Source organism: Vidua macroura, chromosome 15 (genome assembly GCF_024509145.1).
Source record: "Vidua macroura isolate BioBank_ID:100142 chromosome 15, ASM2450914v1, whole genome shotgun sequence".
NCBI lineage: Eukaryota > Metazoa > Chordata > Aves > Passeriformes > Viduidae > Vidua > Vidua macroura.
In genome coordinates this window covers 791,899-804,746 of record NC_071585.1, presented here as the reverse complement: position 1 = coordinate 804,746, position 12,848 = coordinate 791,899, and the positions used below count along the sequence as shown (strand labels likewise).

Here is a 12,848-nt window from a genome sequence, read left to right as displayed (position 1 = left end):
GCAGCCTAATGTGGAACAGGTCACCTGCAAACACTGAATAAGTTTAATTCATGTGACATCACAAGAACAAATTGTTCAGTAGCATGTGGAGTCAAACCAGACTTTCTTAAAGTTTCAGCATTCCAGCAAAGTCAGATGGATTCCATGAGAGGGTTAAGCACTCTCTGGACAAATATGCCCCTGCAACAGCCAGCCATGAGGAGCGGAAGGGGCTGGAACAAAGCACTCTGTGATACAGATGGCGCCCAAAGGGCAACAGCAAGTACTCACTGCAGAGCAGTACAGCAAATAAACACCAGAAGTTCTTGTTCCCTGGCATTGCCAAAATGTTTACAGTGTCCTTATACTTCTATTTACAAAGCAAAAGCTACAAATCCTTGTATGCTTACATTTACATAATGTCTCTTTCAGATCCACGTACCTTCTCTCACATGATTTTTCTTCTGTAATCACTCTACAGGGAAAATAAATCCCTAGAAATATGTCTTATTTCCCTTTAATTTGTCAGATAGCTACTTGCAGTTCTGGAGGCTGGCAATTTTGAGTGCAGCTACTTCAGTAATTTACAGATATTGCAAGATTTTCCAAGTTGAGGCATTGCTATTTTTAAAAGAATTATGGGAAATTATCACTGAAATTAAATCTATCTTGGCCATTGGGCTTAAGGCGTACACAGAGAGGAGACAGAGGGCAAACCTTCAATTTGAAGACTCATGAATTTCATTCAGCACGGCTTACCTTCTATTCTACTTTGAACCCTGAATCACAGAACCCAAAAATCACTTACAATGAATTCCTCATTAAAAGCCTGACTATTCCTTGAGCCAGCAGAGACTGCCTCTTTGAAATATCCAGTCTTGATTACTAAGCATTAAAAATGTTAAAAACTCCACTCAATCAGATTGTTTTATCCAGAAATAACTTTTATTCATAAGGCTCTTTTTCCCAAACTTCCAATATAATTTTTTAAATTTCTCTATATTACTTCTCAAGTATTATAAAATTACTATGGTCATAAGTCTTTCCAATCTAGATGACAGTAGCAGACTTCCTCTTACTTAGCTGTAAATGTCTACCAGACAGTAATCTAAATCCAGGTTAGCTTTGTGTGCTCTCTTCTGCATCGGTAATAATACAGAAGAGTCCTACTGAAAGAAATTAATCCGTTATCTTAGAACAGCATGAGCTTGTCAACTTCAAATCTTTTATCGAAAGCAAGTTTAGAAGAACAGCTTAAACTGAAACAGCTAATTATGAGATACCTAAAGTGGGGAGGGAGGGGCAAATACCCTACCCTTGCTTACAGTTCTCTCCTAATGGTTCTACTGGATTAACTTATTTAAATTCCTTTAGACTCCCAATAATAAAGTTTCAAAAAAAAAAAAAAAAAAAAAAAAAAAAGAAAAAAAGAAAGAAAGAAAAATCTCTTTTCCGAAGCTCTGTGCTAGGAGTTATCTGTTTATATGTCCCAGAAATAGGCTTGGCTTTATGGCTAGAAGAACATGCTAGACACTAATGCACCTATGGCATGATGGATGTTCTTATTGATAAGGCTCTGATGTACAGTCAGAATTGCAGCACCTGTTGCATCCAAACTCACTGAAAATAGTGGCAATAAAGCATTCCCACACAGCTAGTAATGACTCAGGTTATTAAGAATCAATACCACTGGTCATCAATGGGAGTTCAATTTCTTAAATCTTACCCAAAAGATCTGTCATATTTCTAAACTAAAAGAATTGTACAAATGGAGTAGGCCCATAGTTTAACATAAATCCACCAGAATGTGTCGTAAAGGGACTAGTGTATGAGAAAGCTCAGTCTTAGCATTGTGACTTCCTGGTTCCCAGCAATTAATTTCTAAAAGGACAGTGCTCTTTCATACCTTACCATTTATGGTTACAAAAGGCTTTGTAATAGGGGAATTAAGTTAGGAGTTCAGCCACAGCAAAGCAAACCCAGCAATATACAGGAAAGGAAAAAAAAAATCCCTTTCAGCTCTGAGCTCCACTACTATCCTAAGTCTGTCATGTAACAAACTTTTTTCATCAGAGAAAGCAGCATTTCATCAAAAACTGTGAGTATATTTCTAGACAACTCTTCTTCCTTGGGAGCATGTTATAGCTTTGTGTTTTTAAAAGTACAGTGTTTTGGGAAGCAAAAGGCTTTCTATATCTGCAGCAGTATGGAGGACAGGGTAGATAACTTTTCTGTAGCATGCAGACTGAGTTCTCTCTTTTGTAACTGGATGCAATCTGATCATTCTTCACAACTGTTAGCAAAGATAACAATAATATTTTCACTAATTAAGAGCTTGTAGCTCTTATAAGACCATAGTTCTTATTCATTTTAATGGTAAATGCACTTTTGCTCTTAGAAGTTTCATGGCTTTGGGTGTTCAGCATTACTCTAGAGGCTGTGCTTACCTACCCCTAAGTAAGAGAGGAACCAGGCACATGAACTCTTGAAGGCTTCCCAAAAATCTGCTCTTAAACTGATTCCTTCTGTGCAGCCCTCTACAGCACAGAATTAAAAAAAGTACTCCAGAAAGATTTCAGAACAGCTGAACTAAGCAAGTAACTTCTCTCTTTCCCCCCCCGCTTTTTTTTTTTTTGTTTTTTTTAAGAACCACCATATTTAAAAGCTAATAGAATTAGTCTTAAACAACTGCATATGTTTTTAGACAATTAAAAATCTAACTTCTTTAATTCACTCTAGTGGCACATCTGGTAAACAGCTCAGTAATAAAGCAAAATTATACAGCATATTTCATAAAATACACAGTTGTATCATGTTACACAGTCGAAATATTGCTGTTTCGGATTTCCAATACAGCTGCATGAGAAATTTTTCTCTGAACTTTTCCACCGAGGCTCAGCATCACCTCATTCTGTAACATATAGTATTTGTGGTCCCAGACACACAGAACGCTTATTAAGTAATGAAAAAACTGGTGTTCCCCGTCGGCAGCACTTCCCCAGTACTAGCAAGAAATTTTACCTATACAAGGTGTTTTGAGAATAAAACAAGGTGGCTTAAGTTGGCATTTGACAGGGAAAACAAATGGCTGTTTTGCATGTAGAAGCAGTAGAGGCCAACAGGTACAGGCCTGTTTAAAAAGTCCTCATCACTTTAGAGATGTGGATGACTTGCATCACTCTTCTTGTATGATGCTGTATTAGAACATAATGTTCATCTGAAAGCAAAACATAAATATTCACTGAAGATTCACCATATAGTGTGGGATAAATCAGCTCAAAGAAAAACCAAAACAGAAAACCACAACACTATCTCATTGTTAATACTTATTCCCAACTTAAATTCAATAGAGGGATTTAGCTGCCTTTCTTCTGCAAGCGAGGTAAATTCATCAGTGCTACTCATATCTTAACCAAATTAAGAGCACTCTGGAATAGCTTGAGAGAGAGGTCCCATCTGAGGTCATACCACTGGAATCTCCTCAAAAGATGGGAGAGTAGGAGGAGGTAGAGACTTCCTGCCAAGTATCAAATATCTCTCTAATTAAAATAGGGGACTATTCGAAACCTGAGCGGATGGCATCCCTAAGATTATCACTAGCAGCTATGAATGCAATTATTATACATTGAAAATGCACAGCTAATGTACTGTATAATTTAACTGGATTGAAGAAGATTAGGCAGAGGGAACATTATCAAAACATTTGCAGTTTATACATTCCTAATAGGTATGGAATGTATAAAATAAAATCTCATAAAATCTGCAGTACAAAAATACATTCAAATTTTCCCTTGAAGGCTGAACCAAGCCTTGCTTTGTAGACTTGAACATCTTCCAATTCACTTTTACTCAGACTTCCTGGCCAATCACGTCTTCTGTAGTGTTTAATTTTAAAATATTTAGTGGTTTTGTCAGAGGAAACACTACACCAGCTATTTCAATGCTCCTTCTAATATATATAGACAGAGCAAGGAGACAGAAGATACTTTTAATCAGAAAAAAATTAACCTTTAAAACAATGAAGAAATTCCAAGCAAATATGTTTTTCTATATATATGCAACTTTGCTTTGTCTTGAGAGCCAGAAAATTAAGTATTTTCAGCAGTAATACATAGGAATGTTTATGTAAGAAAGAAAAAAAAAAAGCACATGGGTTTCCTTTGCAGTCCTGTGTTTCCTCTTAAATTCTTCTGCTCATGCATGAAATAGTGCTACAGATTTTTCTGGTCTTCTACATTCGAAAGAAAAAAAAAAAATGCACCAGAAAATGTATATTTCAGTTTTAGGGAGCATATTTACAGCTAATTTGCTACAGCAACACAACAGTGACATAAGCATCCCTGTTTTACATTGCCTGAAGACCTAGCTGGTTATTTTTTATGTTTATAGAAGCCCTCAGGGTGATATTTTTAGATGAATCTTTCTTGTTAACATTCTCCGCATAATTTACATGTCCTTATTCCCTTTGGGGTGAAACAGTTATCTGAACTGGGGGAACAAAAGCAAACAGCATCACTTAGCAGCCCTTGCAGAAAGCCAGGGTCAGGCAGTCTGTCTGGTGTCAGGATGGGGAACAATACTGCATTTAACCTCTGGGCCACTTAAGAAAAATTTCCTATTCACACATACAAGTTCCTTTTGTGTCTTAAACAGGTGGTCTGCTAGTTTTAGATTATTAGAAGGATGAGTTTAGTGGTACATCCCTTGCACGTGTGGCTGGCATTCAAGCAGACTTTTGGGGCAATTAGAGTTCTTATTAATTCTTCAGTTAATAGTCCCACAGTTCTTGTTTTCCATGTAACAAGGGGGTTGATTAACCCACTGTTTCTCACTTTAAATGGGACAGCTCCGTAAATATTATGGTTCATCAAAATTCAATATGTTAACAGCTCTAGGACACTAGAAATTTTCCACAAGTCACAGTGGCAGTACCAGCCTTTCATTTTTTCAACTTCTCACAGAAAATTAAAGATTAATCATTGTTACTGTATGTAAAAATTTCTTATTAATTACACAGGTTTTCACTCATCTATCATTATCTCCCCACCATGCTATAAGGGCCTGCAGTACCATTTGGTCTCAGGGCCTGTGCTCCAGGCCTGATAATGTTCTTTTATTCCATTTCCCTCTCTGACCAAGCTGCACATTATGTAAAGGAGAGCCAGTTTAATAACAATTGGTATTAAGATACTGTGTTGCACAGTGTTGTCATATTCTAAGTACGTTGGAATTCTTTAAGTTTTTATTTCCCATTTTCCAAACTAAAAGAAATGATGGAAAGTTCCAAGGAACAGTCACTGACACTTACTGTGCAAGTTTCCTTGCTGCACACACCTCTCCACAGTTACACATGAATATGCAGGTGCAGCACAAGTGTGCTGGGAGCATTTGATACCAAATGTTCTACCTATAGCCCCACTGACCAAGCAAAACAAAGTACAACCTTACTTAAGGGCATTAGCTCACCTTCTGTATTAAACTCAAATGGCAGTAAACAAGGAAAGTTCACCTATGGCAATTTGCAAATTGAGATGCTTCTTACAGTGCCACTGAATTATCTGTGATCATCAGAAAAACAATTCCTCTCAAAATGCTGTATGCAAAATTCACAGTGGATGTGGATGTGGATGTTTTATTTAAAGTGGACTTAAACATGAAAGTGGACAAAATTCAGTATTCTAAAAATAACTCGTTTTGTTTCTAGGGACACCTAAAACCAGCCTTCCACTTTGATGATATTAAATACTACCAAATTCAAAATATGTTCTTAAAATCTGCAACTAACCACAAGTTTTGCTAAATGACCAAAGGTGTTTTACTGTCCACAGACATCTATATTTTTATTGCTAAGAGAACTAACATTCAGGTGTTATAGCAGTCTAAAAACAGCAGGATGTTAATTTTCAAATACATTTTTCCTTTGATCATTAAACAGTCAAAGTGAGGCGCTTTTACCAGGGAAAAGCAGAAATAGCCAGAAAGGAAAGAACATTCAGGATATATTTCCATTCAGTCCTTTAAGAGCTGATGCTCATAGCTTTGAGGGCTATCTCATCTTTCACCAAATTCAGCATGGTCCCCCACTTGCAGTCACACCACAGCTCTGCCAGCCTGTAGCAGCTGGAGAACATCTGCTCACAGATAACCTGAAGAGCCTATTTGCTAACTTTGGTTTGTGCTTGTCTTACACTGTATATAAATCTAAGTCTGAACACAGGTGGATTTAGGCAGGAGCTATGCCATCCTGAAGGCCAGCCAGTAGGGATAAACACTGAAAAGTTGCACACACCTGAAACTAAAATCCTGAAAAAGCACTGCCTAAAGCTGTGCACCACTGCCTTGTGCAGAACAGAAAGGAAAACTAATTTGGCATGAATGTCTTTTTTTTTTTTTCTCCTTTTGCTTTGCTTTCCTCTCTTATCTCCAAAAAGGCCACACAAATCTTGCCAGCCTTGTCATTTCCATAAAAACAGCTTTTGCTATGTTTTCATGAAAAAACAAAGCCCCACATACCAGCAATCACAGCTGTCAGTGCAGCAGATACTGGTGATGGGTTGAACTTGCAGTGAAAGTTCTGGACTATTTCTACAGAAACCTATAGGTCATTCATAATGATTCAATGGCATATGGATTCATGGCAATACTTTTCAGATTCTCTTCAATAAAACATTATGGATGATTTAAAATGCTTTTTGTCAAGGGAATGGAGGGGTAATGCCATTCAGTTCTGAGCTCAGGTTTAGACAGCTCTGCCCAAGAGTTAGTTCCCCAGAGTTGGACACCAACACTCCTCAGACAGCAGGTTTGGAGCACCTCTGAATTGACAAGGCCAAGCAAACATGGAGAAGTCAGAAATCTCAAATGCTAAATTTTTAATTATTTCACTTATTTTGAAATAAGACAACATCATTTCAAACTACTCCAGAAGAAAAGGCATAATGTAAAAAGGTTTCTGCTCTGGAAAGGTTTTCCCTTCGTGCAGCCTTTAACAATATACAGCAAAACAACTCGGAACTTCAGAGAAGCAGCAACATAAAACAAACTGAATTATGTCTGAGAACAATTGGAATGTTAACAGAATTCTCCCCAGAAGTTACCAAGTTTTCCTACCTAGGGCTTACACACACACACACACACACACACACACACACTTCTTAAGGTACTACACGGTAAACTTAAAAAGTAAAAGGAGAGCCTAACAATAACAAAAAACACAGCAAGTTTGGTTGCAGTTTTTTAGTTCTAGTTTTTGCAAAAATGAGGCTGTTCTGACACCTATTATATTTCAGAAACTTGTTACATAACTACAATAACGTCATATTTTCCCTTTCTTTTCTGTATTTTATTTTGTACCAAAAGAGATTGTTCAAGTTTCACAACTCTGAATCATGCTGGGAAAGAAGTTGGTGACTGCACAAAAGCGAGGGGAGACAAGAGCGCTCTGCCTGGGACTGGGAATGGTTGCATGCTCCATGATGATGTACTTTTTTATTGGGATCACCATTGTGCCATTTTACTCTAAGAGGTAATAAGAGCCATTTGTTTATGAAACAAAGCTATTCTTTTTCCTGTAGCATCATATACAGTAATTAAAACAGTGATAAAATATGCATAAGTACATTGTACAATAGACAAAGTGCTCTCAAAGAGTTCATAAGGATTTAAACAGAAGAGGAGAAAAGTGTGCCAAGAATTCATCAGGCACAAGTGAGCACAAAAAAGAGGAAATTAATCTCCTCAGGGCTAAACAAAACAGACTAAATCAAAACATTTGCTGTAGAATCAAAAAGCCAACCATGCTTATCAAAGCTTGACAATGAAAAGCCAAGTCTTGCATAAATAGAAACAGTTAAAAAAAGCTCTTTCATGGGCAGGAGAGAGTCTTGTTCAATAAAACTTGAGCAACAGAAGTCATGGTAAAATTGTTCACTCAAGAATCTGTATCTTACTTCCAAATTAACCATCATAAGAAATGAGCACCTTCAACAACCCAGTGTGCCACACCAAATATTACAGAACATAATGAACACTGAAGGAGTTACTTATGCCCACTCTTTTATTTAATTTTCCAAGTTCTGCCTCCACATACAAAAATCAATTTGCAAAATATCAATGTAACAAGACAAGGAGTGCAGCCCACTTTTTCATATTTCAAGATTATGACAGAGAAAGCAAGGACATCCACCTCATTCTTCTTGCTAGAGCACCTTTAATCTCAAAACTATTTGAAATATATTCCCTTTAAAACAGAGTAATTCACATATTTATTTTTCTGCCTCCAGATTACATTACAAAAGATGGATACATGTATCAAGAGTAGTTTCATAAGAACTGGAGTGAGACTGTTTCTCAACTTTCTTTGACAACAAAGTATACTTCTGTGAGCAAAATTTAATGTGTTATCAATAATAGAAAAGTAACTCTTGAGAAAAACAGATAAGCAACAGTAAAAATTAACTTTTTCCAGACAAAATCCTACTACTTCTTTATGCAACAGGCCCATGTAATAAAGAAAAAGAGAAGTGGTGATAACAGATCTGAGTTCTGAGGCTTATGGAATGAAATCAGTCAAAAATATTTCTGAGACATGAAGTGTACTGCATTCCAGGTATTTACTACCAAATTTTAAAATCCATAGCAGTATTTCTTTCTTGAATAACATGAAGGCAGTTACAAATGGGGAGGTCAGAATCTAATTGAAAACCACAGAATGCATAAAAAACAGCAGCAAAAAACAACAAAAATGCTTTCCTGAACTTACTCACTACCACAGCCCTTCTCCAGGTGCAGCCACAGATTCAGGATGGGCACAGTTAATCACAGCAGGATGGAGCAGCTATGAACTCCAGCCAAGCCAGCACAAACAGATGTGTTTTCACATGCAACTCACAACAGATGCTTCTGATGAGCTTCAAAGGAATATATTTTGTTTTGTTTTTGTAGTGTTTGGACAACAGAAACTGTGTGCAAGGTACTCAAAGCCAACATCAAGGACAAAGTTTTCTGCCCAAACAGCAAAGGCCCAGAGGATGAGGAAATCTTTCCTTATCCCTGTTTACAGGTGTGGGTTAATCTGACAGCCTCAGGACAGGAGGTTATGCTCTACCACACTGAAGATACACTGGAAAGAAATCCTAAGGTACTTACAACACAGATTGCATACTCATTCTTTGCTACTATCTAACACCTTTAAGGAGAGGGGATGATAGTTTTTAAACCAAGCAGCACAGTAACAGCAGGAGTTACTCATCTTTTACATGTTAATATCTGGGCTTAAACCAAGGCAATTTTAAAACATTCCAGAAATTACAGGTTTTTATTTTCTTTTAAATATTGCATTACATAGTAAGTTAATACTTTTAAAGGAATTTCACCAATATGAATATACAACACCTATGAATATTTTAAAATATGTAAGTCTCCCAATTGAAGACCCATTGTAACAAATGGTTTATAAACTGTGGCTTGCTCAGTTCCTTGTTGAATTCGCACATGAGAGACATCAAGTTTAAAACTATCCAAAGTAAGAGCACAAATCCCAATTTGACTTGGGTTTTAAGTGCATATTATGAAGCAGGGAATAAAAAAGGAGAAAATTGCAACATGATGCACATTTTAGACAGAAAGAAACAAATCAGTGAAAAATGAGGTCTTAGATGCCCAAGACTGAAGTATTTTTAGAATACAGAACAAACATGCTCAGATTGCAAGTGCAAAGCATTTATATACGTTAGAGCTTCCCACAGTGCAAACCCAATAGCATAAAACACTTCAGCTGAAGAGAATGCCTGTCTTTATAATGCCTGTCTCAGGGAAAGCTACATGCAGTGAAGGAGCAAACAGAAATTACTGACCATAAATGGAAACAAGAGCCTTGTTCACTGCAAGGGGAGGCAACTTCTTGATGTCCTATCTAATTGCATAAATGCAAGTAAAATTTTCAGGTCAGGAACCATCCCCGCTTTTGCCTTGGCCAGGTTCCAGTTTAGTACATTCAAGCATTATTATATACACAAAATAATACTGCAGAAAAAGTTTATGAACAACAAAAACAAAAGACAACAAAAAAAATACTGCTTCAAAGTCAATTTCCACTGAAAACTAAGTAGCTCTGAATTATTACTACATGTCAAAATAGTTTTGTTTTACAAAGACAAATAGGAAGCCTCCATCAGCCATGCTTGTATTTTTCTACTACTTACAACCAGAGTTGTACAGTAAAACAACTTCATTCTTGTGCACACTGACAACCCCGTGTGAATTTCTGCACAACGAGCACTTTCCTGCTGTGGCAGTGCCTAGAAGCTCTGTTAGGAACTGGAGTTTGGCACTGTAATAATGAAGTGACAGTGTCAAAGACTGCAGGGGTTTTTTTGGCATGTATGTTACTGATTTCCAACAATGTAACTCCAATCTTAAATCTGCAGACTTGGGGCATAGACTGATAGAAACAGGGAAGAGTGGCCTTTCAAATGGACCTAATGAACCCAAGACAATCTCCAGGGGTGCCAAACCACAGAAGATTTTGTTAGTACTAGCATGATTTTTTCACTCAATCTGATTTAACTAAAAACTTTGTATTGAGTATTTGTTATAATTAATCACTTTGATTTCTTATTTCAGTGCTCGTACGTCCCAGACAAGTTGGACAACTCTAAAGAAGTTAAAGCACGAATAGAAATAATTGCAAGCAATTTCAAAAAATACCAGACTTTCCCATGTTACTATGACCCAGGAGGAACACAGACCAATGTCATTTTAAGCAGACTTTATCCTGCAAAAGGTCTCCTCTTTGCTTTCCTCTGGCCTACACTCATGTTTACTGGTGGATGTCTGATTATTGTTCTAGTAAAAATTAGTCAGTATGTTTCTGTTCTTTCTGCTTGGCAGTAAAAAATACATATCTAGCATAGATTGTTGCGATTGTTGGAAGATACTAAGATGCATTTGTTCTGCCTGTCTTACTGGCATTTTGTGACTCAATATACCAGGTGTCGATTCAAGGGCAGGCTTTCCAAAAAATTGAATAGCAACCTTTATGTATGGAAATCCATTACACAAGGACAAAATATAAAACTGATTCCCAGGAATGCCTGAAAATACCTCATAAACACACAGACTTAGTTACTCTCCATTGTTTCCGTGGCCTTTAGGAGGTAGAGCTGCCTTACAAAGCTACAATTCACATTTACTGCTAAACTCTTCTTCCACATTTTAGATGGGGTGCTAATTTTCTATCTGATTCAGATTATTTGGTGCCATATCCATATACATCATCACTGGCAGACACACCCTTTATACCCTTAAACACCAATATGGTATGTTCTCATGGCATACTCATCTGTTGAGAAAAATAGCTTTGTTATCATGCAAAAAGGTGTAATTTTTATCATGGATCTCTCTGCTTTTGGGAAAGGGAAAGGAGAAAGCCCCTCAAAACAAAAATACAGAGACTTTACAAAATTTACACTCTAATCATCCGACACCAATTGTATATAAAGAAATATATGCAGAACTTACAGGGTATGGTAAAGAAGCCTATACTAAAAGTATGTTTTTCTATTAGCCTTGCTTTATTTGAGACAAGTGTGCCACTCAAGGAAGGCTACCTGGCTGCCATTTGCATAGATTATAAAACTGATTCAAAAAGGAAGTTATTATATAAAGAATGTAGTGTCCTGAACAAGACAGGTTTAATTTCTGCTGGAGCCAGGAGGGGGCATGGCCAGGACCCAGAGTTTATTCTGTAGCAGCTCACCTCATTTTTTGGGAAATGGCTGCCTGCCAGCTCAGTTAGCAGGCAGAGGGAATGGTCGGGTATTGTCGGGGGTGTGAACTCGGATGCAAATCGTTTCTTGCACACTCTTTTATTAGTATTGTTGCTGTTACTGTTCACTGTCTTTCCATTGCTGTTTCCAGCAAATTGTTCTTATCGCAGCCCATGATCTTTGCCTTTTGTGCCTCCAGTTCTCCTCTCCAGATCATCAAAGCTGGGAAGAGTAGAGGGGAGCGAGCAAGCAACTCATGGTTTGCAGTGTTTCCAATTGAGGAATACCATTCTTAAACCACAACAAGTAAAATACATCTGTGATGTCTTAATAAATACAGCAAGGCAAAGTAACCACAGAAGTTTACAAGCCTAGCACCAAGATATTTCACAAAAGAGATAACATTTGTTTCCAGAGTCAGGACTTCTGGGAATGTGCTGATGCACGTAGAGAGACTTTCTCTTTTCTCTGAAAAGAACTGTTTCTCTCAGCCAAATTTCAAATTGTCGTTGGACACAGGTGGAACACGAGATACTTCCTGCAGACTGTATTTCACTGTCATCTGGGACAAAACTGGTACAAGCTTTTCTACCACAGTTGAACCAGTAGGAGCTATCATTCACAGGGAAGTTTCAGGGCTTAGAGACAAATTTAATTACATTACAGTTTAATTATTCTCATTAATGTGGTATAATTCTGTATTATTTGTTGTAAGAAAGGCTGAAATATTAACCCAGTACATGAATTCTCCAACATTACTAACAAAACAATGTCAGTTTGCTTTTCACTATGATCAGCAAATGAAAGGAAGTGACTTTTTTTAAATTTTTAAATTTTTTTTTAAAAAGCTAACTCCCAGAAATTAGTATAGGACAACTATGTCCATGAGGAGGAAAGTACATCCTCACACAATACTTTTGTGACATGCATCAGAAGTTGTGTGTATTTACAACTCAAATCTCTCTCATTCCAGGAAAGTGGAAGTTCAGCTGGCACAGGTACAGATGGTTTGGGTGACCAAACTGTATGGGAAGGGAAAAAGAACCTGCTTTCTTAGTTCATAAAAAGCTGAGACAGAAGTGTGGTAAGCAGTTTTAAAAA

General features: G+C 37.2%; 1 protein-coding gene across 2 annotated transcripts; it reads left to right on the top strand.

The window, feature by feature from the left end:
• Positions 1 to 1,968: 1,968 nt before the first annotated feature.
• Positions 1,969 to 11,646, top strand: KCNMB1 (potassium calcium-activated channel subfamily M regulatory beta subunit 1). 2 transcript variants are annotated; one of them, XM_053991152.1, is made up of 5 exons: positions 1,969 to 2,077; positions 7,339 to 7,504; positions 8,923 to 8,950; positions 9,041 to 9,118; positions 10,603 to 11,646. In XM_053991152.1, the coding sequence occupies exons 2-5, from the start codon at positions 7,368 to 7,370 to the stop codon at positions 10,870 to 10,872; spliced, it is 513 nt and encodes a 170-aa protein (XP_053847127.1). In that variant the 5' UTR covers positions 1,969 to 2,077; positions 7,339 to 7,367; the 3' UTR covers positions 10,873 to 11,646. The 2 variants fall into 2 exon arrangements, with proteins under 2 accessions (XP_053847127.1, XP_053847126.1); XM_053991151.1 differs by having other exon boundaries at positions 8,923 to 9,118; positions 10,603 to 11,643.
• Positions 11,647 to 12,848: the final 1,202 nt, after the last annotated feature.